General features: G+C 35.5%; 1 protein-coding gene across 5 annotated transcripts in view; it reads right to left on the reverse strand.

Annotated features, from left to right (window-relative positions):
* Positions 1-1,011: 1,011 nt before the first annotated feature.
* Positions 1,012-18,645, reverse strand: part of PCMTD1 (protein-L-isoaspartate (D-aspartate) O-methyltransferase domain containing 1) — a 40,414-nt gene continuing 22,780 nt past the window's right edge. For 4 of the 5 annotated variants that reach the window (XM_015617270.3, XM_033512258.1, XM_015617271.3 and 1 more), the window contains 3 exons: positions 8,015-8,186; positions 6,328-6,451; positions 1,012-3,791 (listed from right to left, as the gene is read on the reverse strand). In XM_015617270.3, the coding sequence (XP_015472756.1) occupies positions 3,421-3,791; positions 6,328-6,451; positions 8,015-8,186 (667 nt within the window). In that variant the 3' untranslated portion in view covers positions 1,012-3,420. Of the gene's footprint in view, positions 3,792-6,327; positions 6,452-8,014; positions 8,187-9,340; positions 9,653-18,645 lie in introns of those variants that run through there. The other variant, XM_015617272.2, reaches the window with a different exon arrangement.

Here is an 18,645-nt window from a genome sequence, read left to right on the forward strand (position 1 = left end):
CTTAGAACAAGTTTATGGAAAACGCCTCATACATGATTCAAGTGTTGTCGAAATAAGTAGCAGCTCATTAAAGTGAAATTCTGTATATACACCTCTAAGAACACAGAACACCACTCCTTTATCTTTTATGACTGATTAGTAAATCACAAAGCCTTCAGTTCTACTCAATTACATGAATGATGGAAGGAGACACTCTTAAGGACATATGGATAAATATTTAATGAGCTAAAATAGCTTTAATCAGAACATAGCACATTTGATTACATTCCCTATTTGTTTTCAAACTGACAGGCAAAGATGCATTTTAAAAAGTAGTTTAGAGAAAAAAAGTAGAGGATTAAAAAAAAAAAAAAAGACAAGTTGCCAGCACCTGAACAAGCAACAGAGTCCTCAGCCAAGCACAGCTGTTCATGTTCACTGCAATGAAAACTGCTCTTTTCAAGTTTTTGGGAGGTAGCTGCTCAGTTTTTCCTGAATGATACATGATTAAAAATTCATGTCTTTTGAAAAGACTGCATTGGTCTTGGGTCCTTGTCCAGACCAAAGAAGTTAACCCCGCCTGAAGTCCCAATTCATCTCACCCTTGCTTACAGTGATCACAATTATAACACTGCTCATCAGCCTACCTGACCCACCTTGAATCTTTCCTCTAACTGGCAATAAAATAAAGCTGCATCAAGAAAGAGTTGCAGTACGAAGTGTCTCAGTGATTGCTTACCACCCTTGCAGTTCTTACCTCCAAGTTTTCCTTATTTGTTTTGACCCAGATAGCTGCTCAGATGAAGATTAAAAAAAAATAAATTCAGTATTTAGCAAAAAAAACCAAAACATGGGAATGTTCTTTAGTATATAACTCAAGTTTAGTTTCTGGGCTCTCCAGAGGAAACTCTTCACATGAGTACTTCAAAAGTAGTGCTGGAATTAAAATAGCTTTCCCTGTGTCATGAATAACATCTCATCTTTCAACCTTTGCAAAAACTCACAATTTAGCAAGAAGGTATACTTCTGAAATTCAAGAATAGCCTTTATTAAGAGATTACTGATCTAATTATGGAACAACCGGTACCTGAATTTCCAAGTAACTGAAAATACTTCCACAGAAACACAGAAATTCAAGCAAGCAGAAACCACAAAAAACCATTTTATTGCAACAATGTCCCCATCATCAAGTGAGATGGCAAAAATTAAATTTTAATTAATTTTGAGTTTCTACCTTTTTATTTATGTAAATATAAATTCAAGAGTGTAAAATAAATCCACATATAAAACACAGAGGAAACATTCTTTCAGTGACTCCAAAAAAAACTCACATACTGAAGATTCATGACAAGTCATCCACTGTCCATTTTTCCAAGTATACAGGCATGAAAGAATGCAGAAATTTATTCTCAAAAAGCATCCTGTATAAAGTCCTTGAAGTACTTAAGTAATATTTAGTCATCTCATTCTTGAGCTCATGGATGTAGATTCCAAGAAAAGAAGAGACAAACATCTCGAACTTCAGATTATTTAACCTCCATCTAAAATAACCCATTTAAAACAAGATTATGTTCAATTCTTATAGCTGAAGCATCACAATTACTTTATTAGTATCATTATTTTGGAAAACTATTTCTTATAAGGTTTTCCTGCTTTTAAAATAAAGTCAGAATATTTATTTCAAATACTTTTGCTTACTTATATGGTAAATATATTGCGGAAAGTAACTCCACATGCTGGTACAACAGGCCTTCATGAAATTCCATTTAAACATTACTATGATGTACCTTAGAAACAGGGATTACAGCATGAAATGCACCAAAAAGAGTCAGTGTCATGGGATTGTGTCTGACCTTCCTTCTCAGATGCAACAAAATGCTAATGTATTTTGAAGTAAAAATTGGACTTCTAGACCATATGAATACTAGTTGGTTATAAATATTCGGAATAGGAACATTTACTGCTTTAGAAACATGTGATTATTGTGTTCATTGTTTTACACAAAAAGAAGTGTCACCAGTATTATAAAATGTATCATGGGGATATTTCAATGGGAATGTTTTTCACTGGGTCTAACAAGCATACATTTCCACATTTTCAATGATTGTGGTTTTTAATACATATCATGCCAAGTTCTTAATAAACTGTTTACCCTCATGGTTATGTTACAACAGAATGAAGAAATTAAGATGGTAAAAGCAAAGTTAAAAATGAGAACTGCAAATAACTCCACAACTAGAAGAGGAAAAATCATTGAAGGATTTAAATCAGCACTATTGTGGGTCCCCACAGTTGCACTGCTACTCTTAGGTTTCCAAAAGATGCATATGATTTTATAAATATTTTTGTGCTAAGAGCCATGCTCAGAAACAAAATATAGGCTGGCACAAGTCTACCTTCTTGGAGATGCATGTTAAGTATAAAATTCACTTTACTAAAGTGCATTTGCAATTCTAACTTCTACTATTATAGCTATCCCAATAAGCAATACAAACTAAACTTTGTTGAAATTCTACCTCTACTTAAAAGCAGTAAATATAGATGACTGAAATCTTAATTACAATCTTGAATTACCAAACTTCTTGACTCAATGCTGTGAGCTCTAGAAATAAACAAAATGTACTGTCCTATACTTCCCACAAATGAGGAATTGCCTCTAGTTAGAAATACTGACAGTGTAGAATGGAGTTAAGTATATAAGCAGAGCTGAAGTAAGCATTGCTTTGCTTCTTATTCAATATGGTGTTTCTTTAAGGCTCTGAGAGAAGCTGTTAGTTGTCACAAGATCTTTTGGCAAAAGATAAATGCAGAAGTAGCAGGGTCGTCTGATATTTCAGAACTTGTATTTTCATATTTCACTAAAGCCAGCTCATTCAGTGTCTGTATACATTTATTGCACTTGTGTTGTTGGAATACATCTATACCAACATAGTAATAATGATTGCAACAAAGCCATAGTAAAATAAATTTTAAAAGGGTCTGATTTGGACATTAGAGGATAAGTGTCTGCATGTTTAAAATGTTTCCCTAATAGTAATAAATACAGACAAATTGCTCATCAAGTCAGATGAACAGGTTTAACCAATTATTTAGCATATATAAAATTTCACTCATCCTTTTATCAATACAAATCTGTTAGGGATCCAAAAAAGACTTACCATGCAAAATATTGATTAGTGCTGCATAATGGAATATATATTTCTATCAGAGTTAAAACAGCATTTTCAAAATTTAAAGAAAAATAGACTTTTAAAAAGGGATTCTACTGTTGAATGCAAGTCTTCCTTGTAGCAAAGACAAGATAGAGACAAGTTACCATTTATCGCTGTACTTCAGTCTTGATGAAAGACTAATAATAATTTGTCCACCTACTTCTTAATAAATGCTACATTTTCAAGAATAAAGGAACTATCAGTAGGCATTATTTCTACTTAAAACAAGTTATTTTTCTCTGTAATAGGTCAAGTATGCTTTTAAAGATTCAGGTAATGGTAGACTCATAATTTTCTCTCTCAGCAGATTTCGAGGAGGCTCTTCTGGCTTCAAGGCCTCACTGTGATCTTTATCTTCCTCCTCTTTATTATCATCTTCCATTCTTTCATCTTCTTCACTATCTACAGGCTGAGGAATGAGCTGGTTACCAACAAACACATAGGTGTTAATCCTGCGTCTACGGCATCTCCTGCGTTTGCGTTTTGGAGGAGCCTTCTGAGCAATACCCTTGGCTTTCATCTCCTCGTTTATGAAGTTTCTAAGAGTGCGTCTGATATATATTCGAGCTAGGTCCTGGAGGTTCCTAACAGCACAAGGAGCTAAAATGAAAGAAAAGTAAGTTATACTACATGAAATTTCCCTGTAGCAAAAAAAACCCTTATCTAGCTGCAAGGCAGTGAGACTAATGTTCAAAAACAATTCAACTGAAATTTTAGTAAATGATAAATATGCAAATGACACAAGGTTAGAAAGTCACCTTGTTTGTTAGTCACAAGTAAGATTTGTCACTTTGACAAACCCTGTGGCACAGTCCAGGAAACAAAGAAGTCTTCTAACACATGTGCAAGAGATGTAGAAAGCATGAACAAATACAAACACTAAAATAAATTTAAGAAATTATACAAGTACTGTCACCTTTTAGCACCTGGCATGCCTTGGAACCTACTGCTACTACTGTTAAGATCCTGCTGTGGGAAAACAATTTCTACCCCTGTGCCACATTTGCTTAGGCAAGTGCCTTTCTTTGCCTCCTTCTTCTGCTCACTTCCTACTGAATCTAACTGATGAGGGAGGGACATGTCTAATTCACAGGTGATGAAGCAGATAAGCTGTTGCAGTCTGCTTGTTTAATTTTGTTAAGTGTTCAGTTGGTACGTTCCTGTTGCTCCCCTATCATTATGTAATGGTTCTGACCCCAAATGTCAATATTGTTAACCCCTCCTCTTGTTCCTGAAATTTCCTTGCCAGTCACCTTCACCCTGCCCCTTCTTCCTGTCCATCAATGTAAACCCCACCTTTCCTTCCAGTTCCTTCTATGTTTTTTATCCCTTACCCAGTACCTGATTCGTTACAAGGTTGTTGTCCCACCTCTGTTTAGTTCCATTGGCCCAAAGCCAATGTGAATCCCTCCCTTGACTCCTCCCTGTGTAAGCCCTGATTGGTCCCTGGATTGTACCCACCCCTGCTTAAAACCCAACGCAGAGAGGTGCTCGAGGCTCCTTCCCTTGTTCCTTCGTCCCAGCCCGAGCCCTGTCACCATTCCCTTCTCCTCGTTAATAAACTTGTTCCTGGGAAGTACGAGAGACTGAGCCTCCTCCATCCTTTCGCTGCGACCTGCGACGCCTGGGACTTGCAGAGCCCGAGTGCGAGCGGGGCTCTGAAGGTTCAGCAGTGGGGCATTTATTCCCCTGCTGTTCCCCACTCCTGACTGCTGCCAGCGCCAGAGTGGAGCAGAGCTAGCCCGGAGCTCCGGTTAGCTGTGAGGAGCAGCGTCAATAAGCCACCTGCATCTTTGCAGCAGAAGAGGAATCAAAATTACTTAAGTTCTACAGGGAGAAAAAACCAATTCAACAAGTAAGAAAAAAGCAAAAACTTTGTTTTCCAGTGATAGCCAGGTGATGACAGAATATTGGTTGGCTGCTGGATACCTGCCCTAGATGAGCTATGGATGGCTGTTTCCAAGGAAAACAAAACTAAAAAAGTACAGCAGCCAAAACGGAAGCTTGTTCAACTTTACTTGTCCGTGGTCTGCACTCCTTATTGTGAAAATTTAGGAATATTGATAGAAAGTCCTCTTTTTTTTCTAGGGAATTAGACTGTATAAAATCATTGCAAAGTTTGACTAGCCACCTCTGTATTTCATTGTTAGATATGACACAACCTACATATTATGGATAGAGCAGAGGAAAAAAAAATCTTGAGTTAGTAAACTAATTTCATGAAATTATTTCTGAGGGCTCAAACCAAGCATTAAAACAACAAAAAATAATTATTTCTGGATAGGAATAGATTACATAAAGGAAATGATCTTCTATGCTTTGCATAGAAAACATAAAAGTACCTATCATAGCAAGTTCGCATACGCTCAAAATTAATAGATCAGCAGTTACAGGCAATGCAAGCTGATAGGACATCCTGGATTCCTGAAGGGCATAATACCAGTTTCACATGTTTCAGTTAAAACATGTTATCTTTCAGTCTCTTTGTTACATTTATTTCATTTCCCACATGCTACCATATCTCTGTGATCTACTTCTAGCCCTGACAACTCTGACAGAAAATTTCCACTCTACGCTTTTCTTTGTCAGCTTTTTCTCCTTCCGTGATATCATCTTACCTTACCATTTGGCAACAGGTGTACTTCCAAAGACTTTCTAAATACCTTCACCACCTCTGCTCAAAGCACTGCAGCTAGAAAGCCAATCCCAGTGACTAATAACAAACAGCTAGCTATGACTACATCCACTGTAAACAGACAAAGCACACTTGGGCTAATTAATGTCCTATCATACCACAGCCCCAGTTTAGACCTCTTCCTTCCATTTCAGGGGGAAGAGAAAGAAAAAATTTCTCTAGTGGACTATGAGAAAGTTAGCACTATAAGGGACCTAATATTAGCTGGCTATTTTATCTATACCACTGTAATAGAGAAGCTGAAACAAGCTGGAAACATTGAATTGCTTAAATTCAGAATATGAACTGCAAACCAACACAGAGCATGCACTGGGAGCACAAAAACGTATCAGTGAGCTACTGCTTTGCTAGAAGGAATGTTTCTACAGCACAGCCTCTCAACCTCCAACATCAGGCACTGTTAACATCTCAGCAAGTCAAAGGGAGGGAGCACAAACTTACGGAGTCCTACAGTGTCATGTTTGCCGTTGTCATTTCTGTTCGGTTGCACTAGTGGAGCAAATGACACAGCAAGAATATTCTTACTTTCCCATGTGTTCTGTCCTGTTCTCAAGATCTGTGTTAGCTGAAAAACAAAACCAAAATAAATCAGTGGTTAAAATTTTGTCATAGTCATAATACTATTCAAATTGGTTTCAAACATACTGCTATTTTTTTTTTTACTTCAAAATTAATTTATTAAGGCTGTTTTATAAACAGAAAGGACTTTGATAATCCTTGAAATATCACTTGTTCACTCGAGTACTGAATAAGACTCTTTGCTAATGGGAAGAGATGCAGATAGAAAACAAAGGCCCTAAGGTAAAAACTAAGGCAATTTTTTTTGGTTTTTTTCTCATTTTCCCAAAAGGTCAAAGAACAATTTAGATTGGAAGCAACCTCTGGAGTCCTACCCTCCTCCTTGAACAGGGACAACTTCAAAGTTAAATCAGCAGCTTTTCCGATTAAGTGAAGAAAGATCTAGGACTGAGATTCCCCACCTGCCTAGGCAATCTACTGTAGTGTTCAACCACTCTTACTATGAAAAACTGTTTTCCTTATTTTCAGGCAGAAAGCTCCCTTGCTGCCAATTTGTAATGCTCTTTCAGTATGCTATGCACCTGTGAGGAGAACTGGACTCTTGTCTACCAGGTAAATTCTCCCCCACTTCAGGAAGACAACAGGAATAAAATATTTCCTCGGTGTTTTTCTGCAAGCTAGATTACCTCAGATCGTGTAGCTGTTCCTCACAGTTTACATGTTCTAAGTACCTATCCATTTGTATAGAAGGCAAAAAAAGTCACAGTTTTAATTTCTCTCTAAAATTGTGACTACTTTGAAGTTGGATTCCTTCAATTTCAGCTGATAGTATCTTAGTTGAATAAATAATGAAATTATTTATGGAACAGAATCATGCAGGCTATGCTTAAATCCATTTGGTATTTTAAGAAAATAGATCATGTAAAAACTCTTTTTTGAAAGTAAAGTAACTAACATGCTTATCAACAAGCATTTTAGTAATTATCTTTATGAGGACATCAACTTAAGTCACATGATGTGCCTTTCTCAATTTCCCTATTAGTAAAACAGGGAGAATACTACTTACCATTGAGAAGCCTTTTGAGGTCTAAGAATGAAAAGTGATAAAAGTGCGAAGCATTATTAAAATAATATGCCCCTGTCTGAAAAGCGTTAAATCTAATATGGAGAAGCAACATTGAAAACTGCTGCGAATACAGACATATTTTTCCTTTGGTTTTTTTTACCCCTTGCAATGTCCCACTAATCATAGTTATTTTGTATTATTTCAAACCAATTCTCCTGGTTTACACGTGGTTTCTTTGTTTTGAAGTACTGACTGAAAATATCTGCGTGGCAGGTAGATTTCAAAGCAGTTCTGGTATAACACACAGGAAATAGTATGAAACAGACTTTGTTAAAAGCAGAATATTGATGCTTTCCTACAAATTTAAGGGAAAAAGTTCAAGACTTCATTAAAAAGATTACTATCTGCTTAGCTGCAACAATACACCAAATTAAAGTACCGTTAGTTGAACATTAATTTAGTCAAATATATACTCAAAAGCATTCTTTAAATTACATATTTCTCATACTAGAAGATAAGAAGGGGAAATCGACACTAAGTCACCTGATCTTCTATAGGCATTACTAAAATGCCTCCAACTTTCAATAAAATTTTCATGTAGTTTTCATGGTCTTTCTGGACTCCAGCTCCACAGTAAATCCGGTCATATTGATGACTGTCTGAGGCTATTTCCAAACAATTACCAACCACAAAGGCAGGTTCACAGAATTCAAATCTAAGGGGAAGAAAAAAAGAAAGAGGGGACACATTTAAAGTTAGAATTTTTAAGAAAAGACAGTCCAGATAAAGACATAAAAATATATTTCATATCTTCCCATATATAATGAACAATGATTAGCATACATAGTTTAAAAGTTTGTATTAAGACATTACTTTGAATGTAATCTGTTTTTTTTCTGCCACACCAGGGACGACTGAAGGAAAAAAAAACTCTTAAGTAGTTACAATTACATATTATGCAAAAAAGAGAATCTTCAAAACATCACCTTCCTAACTACAAGCAAATAGATTAATCCAAAGAAATCTTAAACCATGTGGTACAAGGGCCACTAAAACAGTATGAGATAATAAGAGATATCTGGGCTGCTGAATAAACATTGAAAAATTTAATTTCCTAGTAGCTCCCCTCATTTTTCTATCAGTTAAGGGTCTTTTTAAAGACTCATTTTCTCTACCTCCCATTTTTTGACCTTGAACCCAGTCCACTTTTCCCCAAACAGGAATTCAATGGAAAAGTCTGACATTTTCTTGACCACATGCAAAGCAAAAAACCCAAACCTTTTGTTATCTCAGAAACACCTCATTTTTGTCAGTGGAAGTTATACAGCTGCATTTTAGTGGACCCAAGCTTATAACAAAAGTTGCAAGGGCTCTAAGTGTTCTCTGTCACTGCATAAAATACAAAAGGAAAAATGTACAGGGCAGTACTTTATTGCTAAAGCTGTATATATTCTCCAAAACACTGTTATTTTCTGACATTTTTTAAATCTCTGAAGCATGTTACTGCTTCAGCTGTTAACACCGTAAGAAAATTTACCATTTTGTAAAAAAATTCCTTGAGTAACTGTACATCTTCCCCAATTACTTTATGTATAAGAAGAAATGTTACAAAGTAGCTCGTAGAAAGTATTCATGGTTTTCTTTGAAAAAAATATTACATAAAACCTAGCACCCTTGTGGAATGAAAAAGTTCATAAGCATCATCTAGTGGTATTAAAGTCCAATGCATCTTAAACAGCATCTAGAAAGAATGAATTTTTCTAAAAACTTCCAATACATGTAAACATTTTATGAACTTAATGGCTGACTGTCAATGGAAAGTAATTTTTCTTTTTGCTTGGCTAGCATTAGCAAATCCCAGTACAATACCTGACAACATTCAAATCCATATTTTTTCAGTTACAGTAAAGTTGGCAGCTTTCACTGCTTAGGGATGAAGCCTGTAAGGCTCAGCTGGCTTTCTGATCTAGCATGCTGCCATTAACAAAGCAGGAAATTGAAGTTTTTGCTGGAAGTGTATCTTTCCCTCCAAGATGGGATGCTCGGTCTTGAAAATACTCCAGTGCTTCTTTCTTTGACTAGTCCAGATAGACCTCAGAATTTTTAAACAATTACTGCATGGTTCTCTCTCATGCACTTCTTGTGGTCAACAGTCCATGCTTTCTCTTCCAAATCCACAAGTGGGGGTGGGGGTAGGAGCTACAAACAACACGGGTCAATTGAAGAGAAGAAAGGGAGATGGAAGTGGAGGAGGGATAAATTGCCTTGTTGCACAAAATTGAGAAGGTGAAGCTGGCCTGAAATGTGGCTGAAATAATTCCAGATTAACACAGAAACATCAAGAAATACATTAGGCAAGGCTAAATGATGGGAAGAAAAGGAAATCCAACACACTGATGAATCTACTGAAGAAGCAAATCTCATTTCCTAAGCACTTGGGCTATTGTGTTCTTTCCTACAGTTTCTACATTCCACATACAGGTCTATCAGGCAGTTTATGTATAGTTTTCATTTCACATTGCCTAAATGATTAAATGAAGGATTACCACATCAATTTAATTTGAAAGTTTGAGCAAAGTACTTCTGTGGGCTTAAAAAGTAAAGGAGGAAGGGGGAAGGGGCATGGAGAGAATAAATATAGTACTTTTCCAAAATGCAGTTTTAAACCTTGACACAGTCCCTCGTTAGTTTTAGAAAAATGAAGATGTCTGCCTGTCCCCACAGCTTTCACAACTTCCTTATCTTCTATGCTCCTCTAAAACCTACCCAATTTATTACCAGAAAGTCTTGTTTCCTCTACTAGAAACCACCCTAAAAGCTCTGGTCACAACCTCTTAAAACAAGGAGGAACTCCAAACTTTCCAAGGAATACAGGACACAACAAAACCCCATGAAACATTCCCGACACAAAATACTCTATACATGAGCTGAGGACAAAAATCCACAGTAGTCTTTACAAATATAGTAAAAGCTGAAGAAAATTCATCATTTAGCTCTGCAGCTTGCAACCAGAAGGGCACAAAATACAAATAAAGACACAGAAGAAACTTCTTAATACACTGGTAAGAATAAGATGGGTTAAGCACTAGAGACCAACTGTCTACAGGCACTTTAAATTGTCTGGACTGTGCTCCCTCCAAACTATTGGTAGAGTCTTGTGAAGTTACAAAGCTCATGACCCAAAACAGCTGCTCATATATTATTCCATTTACTCAAAAAAAAATACCTTCTTCCTCCACATAGTTTTTCAGCTAGTTTTAACTTGGTCTGTCAACAGGTGGTCCTCCTGACAGACTCATTTTCCACAGCAAAACTAAACACTTTATGGACTAGGTTATATGTAACTCCTGAAGACACCTCTTTAATCAATGTCAGATGAAAAATGAGGTCTAATCAGCTCATCTGGCCATGCAATGCTTACCCCCAGCTGGCCTGAATTGGTGTGCTAGTTCAGGAACTGCCACATGAAATTAGTTCCCTGTTATCCAGAAAGGTAAAAGTAGGTAGAAGAAATGGGAAGAAAAGGTGATAAACTGTCTCTGGTAATAGCAATATGCCTGTTTAAAATCCAATTCCTCTTTGTTTATGCTTCTCACAAAATTATTCAGATATAACTGCTTCATGTGTTAGGGCATGAACAGTGACTCATACCAGAAATACAAGAAAAGCATACTGCTTTCCTGCTTTTCATGGACTAGTTCAGTTGTAGAACAGTGAATCTTGCTTCTCCACACTCCCATGAAACACCGATCTCATTAGTGATGCAGCAAGATCCTTCCCAAATCCCTGAATCTAAAAGATGATTTTGTTTATATACACAACTCTATATCAGAAAGAGCTGATAAAGGTATGTACTATTTTCTTGTATTTACCCAGTAGTAAGAGATGACCTTAGATGATTGACTGAAGTATAATTGTGAAAATTCTTCCTGCTAACTTGCCTAAGTAATTTTCAAAAAGAGTAAAGTTTAGATTTGTTTTACTCAAGTATATGAGACCCCATCAATTGATCAGGAAATTATTCAAAACTTAAACACAAAGGTTCTACAAATATGAGAAAGTATTTGATATTAAGAATACCTACCAGGCACATCATAAGCATTTTAATCTTACAGTAGTATCAACCATATTAGGTCAAGTTCCATTTGAAAACAATCAAACCCCAATTCTTTTAGTACTAATTGTCGCTACATCCAAAAAGTTTATTTTATTCCTACTGCGTCTGGGGTATCAAAACAGACCACATATTACAGTTTATTCTTTGTTACATGGAGCTATCTTTTACTAATATTGATGAAAATGAGATTGTTTATTCCTTTAACATGCAGTATTGATAAACATGTAACATAGCTATCAAGAAGAGCTAGTATTTCACTTAAATATTTTGTTTATTTCCCAGCTGAAATGGAACTAAGAATTATTAAGTGTTCTTTAACGTTTCTTCGCCTCTACCATGTGACCAGAGTGGCTTTACAACACATTATATATTGGTAGCTTGAAAAAAACCTATTTCACACATTACATAACAAAAAGAAGGAAAAAAAGGGTGCTGGAACTATCTGGAAAAGTTTAGTCACTTCAGGATCTTCAGTTGAATCTGCTACCTCGATTACAAAAAAACCAACTGTCAAGAACACAGAAATTAAGAGTTCCCATTACAGATAACATGGAAACAGAAAATCCCTGTTTAAACAAACACTTGCCACAGAATAAATTTAAGCACACACAGATCACATGTAGTAAATGGCCCAAGATAACCAAGCAGTTTCAAGCATCTAAGACTTTTGCATGAAATGGGCATTTCAAGTTCGTACTCAGCATGGCCAAGGTACCTTTCTTCCAGCTAAATTAAAAAAAAAAAAAAAACAAAAACAAAAACAAAAAAAACCAAAAAACAAAAAACAAAAAAAACCTGTAGAATTTAAAGTGAGTTTTTACGTTTGCTGCAAATACTTCAGAAAATTATCAAGTAATAGATTGTAACTGCCCATATTTTAAGTTAGATTCCCTATAAATAGTAACACAGCGAAGTATTACTACTGAAATAAAACAATCAACCATTTAAAACATTTACAGAAAAGACCTAAGGTTAAGTTTGTTGCTCCTGTATCCATATCCACCAATCTAGTATATGTGTCATAGCAAAATACTAAATAAAGAAGCAGGAGAGTATAGCACTAACCTACCCTAGCAGCTGGGATTTTTTACAAGGGGATTTCACTGGTTGGTTCTAATATGATACCCACCCATGAACCCTACCTTTAATTATTTCCAGCTCTAAATATGTACAGGACACTTGGGATAAGTTTTTCTATACAACCTCCATGAATGCAGGATGTTATGCTGATGTCTTGTGAAGATGAAACTAGGTGCAAAGAGGTATGGATTGTCTCCTTTTTTCTTGTCTTAAGTAGTGAACATACTTAATTTTTTAAAAAAAGAACAAGGTAAATAAAATTAGAGAAAAGTATCAGGTAATTTGAAGGAAAAAAAACACCTGTCAGCATCTACAGATTTGTATCTGAAAACATGTAATGAAATTTAAAAAAGCAATACTGAGGAATCACTTAAAAAACTGTTTTTGCTAACAGAAGAATTACTTACTTCTTAAAACTAGCACCACTCCAGCTACATTTTACACCTCTCAACTACTACATTCGCATCAAAATATCATCTGACAGTACCCTTCTGCCTATCCCCATAAATACTAACCACACACATCTCTCAGCATACTGTTCACAGCTCTTATAGAAAAAAAAATCCATGTCAGCATGAATTTAGTATGATTTAGTATGCTTTTTTCCCATCCACACACATTTCCTTTAGTTGGTCAACTCAAAGCTATAAAACGCTGAATTTATATTCAGTACCATTAAACTGCTTTAAGTAATTCCCTTCCAATGGGAAATTTATTTAAATTTAGGGCACAAAGGACTACCCGTTGAACTTAAATAATGTATAAGAAAAGGTTGGCAAGTTGTTAGCATTTGTCATGTGAACTACAGTGACACTACATTGGAAGAAAGAATTTCATACAAATCTTTGTGGGAAAAAAAACCACAACAAAACATAACATATCTTAATAAATATTTCAAAACAGAATAGTAAATCCAGCGTAAGAACTCATGGAATTAGCTTTATATCAAACTACCCTTAAACCATCAAATACATTAATAACCAGACACTGAAATGAATCTGCAAAATGCGTAGAGTCTGAAAATATGTGATAATTAAACATTAAACAATTTTCCTTACTGTGATGAGGAACTAACACTTGCTTTTGTCCTATACTACTGCATTTTTGTCCTAGTTCTAATATACTGATGGCCATAGTTTCCAAAAATGTACTCCTAAGGACTGTGGAAGAAGAGAGGAAAGAAGAGAACAAAACCCCCACCAGTTCTGACACATTTGCTGGTGAAGAAAAACAAACCCAAAAACTGGTGTATAAAGCTACAGCAGTTGCAAAATGAGTTCCCATGCTGACTTGAAGACTCAGACTGAAAAGCTACACATCATTTAACCTAGAAAGGTGTGGCTTCTTTGTGCAGTTGCATGAAGAATACAGTCTCAAGAGTTTCCTTTATATCAAACAAGAATTTCCTAAATCAGTAATGTTACTCCAAGCATTCCAGAACCTAGTGTTTAAACACTAATGTGTTCACTGAAAGAAACTTTGAAGAAGTTTTCAAATTATTTAGTAAATTTTTTACGTTTTAAAACTTTTGTTCTTTGAAAACAACAGATGAAGGTTAATATTCATAGAGCTTAATGTGATATAACATGCCACAAGAAGATGCAATAGATTAATTAAATACTTTTTGACTTCTATGACTCATTAGTCTCTCTCATTTCACTTGACTGTGAAAGTGCTTTAAAGCCAACACCAGTCAGATAGAAAGGTAAACAATTTTTGGAGTTAATTCTTTTCCTATGAAGTGGGGCAATATCAGGGTAAGATAGCAAGCTCGTTCCACCTTTTCTCTAGTTCTTTCTCCATTGTTCATTCCATCTCATTTAAGTATTTTTCCAAGCTCTCTGAACTGTTCTTTGATTCCTCTATAAATGCATATTTACATATTTCTAGCATGCTTTGCTGAAAAGTTACACACCTTTCACCCACCCGTATTGTTGATACCTTTTTCATGTATACTAGAAAAAAAACCAAATTAAAATATTGCATTTTTAAAAGCTCTCATTGTAGATTTCTTTTTAAGTCACATCAAATTACAACAGTAATTTTAATCAGCATTACTGTAATAGCCAAAAGTGATGCTGGAAAAATTTCTATTCTATACTTTTGTCTTGGACATTTTTTCAGCTTCAGGCAATGCTGTAGGGATATAGTAGGGAATCAGTATTTCTACCACACTTGTACTTGTCATTTTTCCATCTCTGAATAAAACTGTCATGCTTCTTAGCTATCTTGTTCATGATTTCTGATATTCTCATCAGTTTCACTGAGTGGACCAATGCACATTATTCAATCACTTGTGAAGAAAAAGTCAAACACTATTTCTTAAAAATACTTATGACTCATAACACTCTTCCTTCAACACAGATTTACAAAATCTAACCTTAATAATATTCTTCTTTATATTATATCCAAACTTCGGTAGTAAAATTAAAAGTAATACTGAAGCAATACATTTCAGCAATTCCATAGAGAATCTTAAAAAAGTGAATGGGCATAAGGAAGCAAGAAAAATTTTTTCAGTACAGTTTATCCTTAAGGCCCTATGATACCCATGGAAAAAGTCAAGAGAAAAATCTGTCTGTTAACAAAAACTAGAAAAGTATTTTCTTTCTATTTTTACTGAAGCAGAAAATGAATTTATAGGTTGAAAAAGTCATATTTTCTACTGTGGATTTTTGTGAAACAATAGCTTTTATAGGAGCCATACACCAGGTAGTATCATCAGTTGTTTTAATGCAACAAAAATTTTAAGTACTATCAAAACTTGTAGACATAAGAGATTTCCGAAGGCAATGTCCACCATGGGATTTATTTTTAAAAGGTATTTTACTTGTTCTAAGGGCAATACCTATTTTTGTTACTATCAAATACTTGGAAAATGGAGGTTTAGTTCCTCCCCAGGTAAGAGTAGATTCAATTGTTTTGGAGCCTTCTGATTCACAAGGTAAACAACAAGAAGCAGTATTTCCCTCATACCTCTAAATAAAATTACTGTGTCAAACCCCTGCTTTCCTTTCCTTTTTGTTTAACATAACCTCTGTCATCAAAGAACCCTACTGCCTGTGTTGGTCTGATTAGATTAAACCTCAACAAGAATTCGCTCACCACTAAAAAAGCATTATTTACAATATCTGAAATTAAGTTAATCAGTAAGATTTAAACTGAGAAAGCCATCAGTAAGTTTTGGAGACAGTTGGCTTTTCCTGCAATCACCAGCTGACCACCAAGGAGCTCTATCTTCCTTTGTGTGTACATTAGGGACTCGCCTTTCAAATCTAATTTAATTTAAAAAGTTTAAGTCTTTAGAGTCCTACCAGTAGCCTTACATTTCAATGACAAAACATACTCTGCTGGAAGATGTTCTTTACTATTCTTTAATGCCAACAGAATCAACTACAAGACTTCAGGAAGAAGTATCACCCATAACAGTTATCCCAGAATTAGTACTGGTTCTTGTCACTTACCATTGAAGTGGATTCTTTTGATCCTGAGAAGGGTTGGTGATTTTCTTTCACAGCAGGGACTTCACCAGCTTACCCAGGTTTGGGTTTTGATAAGGTGCTAGAAGATGGGCAACCTAGCCTTGCCCTGTGGCTCTCTCTCCAAGCTGGATATTCTAGGTCTAGAAGTTGAATGGGAGCAGAAAAGACAACACATTCCCCTTCAATAAACAGGTGAAGCGGGGCCTGGTACTTGAACATACGTGTTTTAGATAGAGCCTTCTTAAGGAATGATTCTTTTCCCCTTAATTGGCATGCATTCTCTGAAGGTTTCAAGAATGAAAGAGAGCCTTACAAATATTTCAGACTCAAAGAATTTTCTTTAGTCTATACCTAGAACTTTGTACCTCAACCATCATGACACTTTCAGATGTTTTCAAGAAAGAACTTCTCCTTTGCTTTTACTGGCAAACAAACATCGTATCAAGTAAATCAAGACAGCACTTCATCTTTCAGAATGCACAACTCCACCTCCATTTAGAGGAAAAGTGTTTTTATAGATTGGTGGGATATGGATACAGATACAAGTAATTACTGAAATTATTTGAAACAGATATCAGAGAACTCTTCTTCTGATGAACGGTTCCAGAGCCCAAAACTGAGATAAGACCAGCTATCAGATTTAGACAGCCCTCTCATTAGGCTGAGAGTCTCAAATCCTTCTGGACATGCTAATTTTATATACTGTTGGGTCTCTGGTGAAGTACCTTACCTGAATCATAGAAAAGTAAACTTTCAATAGTACTTACTATCAGGAATCATAAAAGCAAGTTAAACTGTATCACGCAGCACTGGAACATTCCCCCATACAAATGGCATCAAACAAATATCCCATCTTATTTTATTAGGCAAGAACCCACCTAAATCATCATGACCCAGCTCCACGCAAAAGTCAGATGTAAAACCAATGGCCTATTACTACAATCAAAGGAACAAAGTTACAAAGTTACAAAGTGTTTATTTATGATCCATGCTGAAGATTTCCAAGCACCTACCCATAAGGTTAAAGTCATGGCTTTTGTTTCAAAAGCAGAATGCTTAGAACATTCAGAACAGACTTCAGAACTTAATAAACTAAAGAAAGAATGCAGGGAAGTGGCAAAGCAAAGCTTCACTGAATTTCCCATTTACATAACTCCATTATTGCCAGGAATACACATCATGGTCTCTGTGCTCCTTATGTCCCCTGTGTACCTTGTTAGAGGCTGCTGGTCAAGTGAAAGTTACTTTCCACACACATATTCACTGAGACAATTAAGTTCATTCATACCAGTCTGCCATGTAATCTACTTTCCAACAGTGAGGACTCCTGCTTGGAATACACCAGTGTTCAGAAGCAGACAGATATCACACATCTCTTCCCTGGGTGGTATTTCAGCCAAATACTAAGCTGACCAAAGTAGTAAAGTTCAGATGCTTCAGTCCTGTAACTTTGGGTAAAAATTACTTATAAATGAAGAGGAAGGAAAAAGTTACTGAAAAAAGGAGCAAAACCAGACTTACTGAGTTAGAGAACATTACTTTGAGATCAGCTTAAAATTCAAGATATGACAGTAAAAATAAATATAAAAGAACCCTACCACAGAAAAAAACACACATATCATTTTCATTAACTACATGAAAATACAGAATAATTACAAAGAAAACAGTCAGACAGAATCATCTATGCAGACAACTTGGAAATTCCCCCCAAAACATAAAGATCCAACCAGGAAACCATTAATGTATCAGCAGCACTGGAGCTATTACAGGCAGATTTGTACCAGAAAGCACTTTCACAAATGTCTAATTTTTGTTATGTTGATGAGGAGAGCTGTATTTCCTTGGAACATACACAACACTGACACTTGCTTACATAATGTTTAACAGTTTTGTTTTATTTGTCTCAAGTTCTTGCATATTTTAAAGCATAACCAATCCCCCCCAGTGTTCTGCTATTAATTTACTAAACTATCCTAATCAAATTTTGTTTCAATAATGATAAAACTTCATTGCTGTCTCAGTTTCCTTTAATTTCTATACATAAACCTATCACCTGATTGGAAAGACATTCCAATCAAAACCAGCTTTTCTATGTCTTATACAGACAGCTACAGTAATACACAAGTACAGGTATGTGCAGGAATTCACTAGCTAGCAGGTACATGTAACTTAACACAGCCATTAATGCAGTATTATTAGTGATCACAAATGACAGTATTTCACACACATTTTTTTAAAACACATAAATTGCATCATAACGCTGCTCACTGAATCAATTTTTATTTATTCCAGCTTGTTTTATAGATTAACCTCAGCAAACATAAATGCTTGTATTAAGACAATAGTAATGAAAAGTTATGCATATTCTCCTACATGATTTTATTTATTTTACTGGGCTAACATTATACGAAAATAATCTAGCCAGTATCAGAATTACAAAATTGACTTCAGACACAGGTAGTACTAGGATGATACCCTTCTGTTACTTAGTAGCA

Source organism: Parus major, chromosome 2, assembly GCF_001522545.3.
Source record: "Parus major isolate Abel chromosome 2, Parus_major1.1, whole genome shotgun sequence".
NCBI lineage: Eukaryota > Metazoa > Chordata > Aves > Passeriformes > Paridae > Parus > Parus major.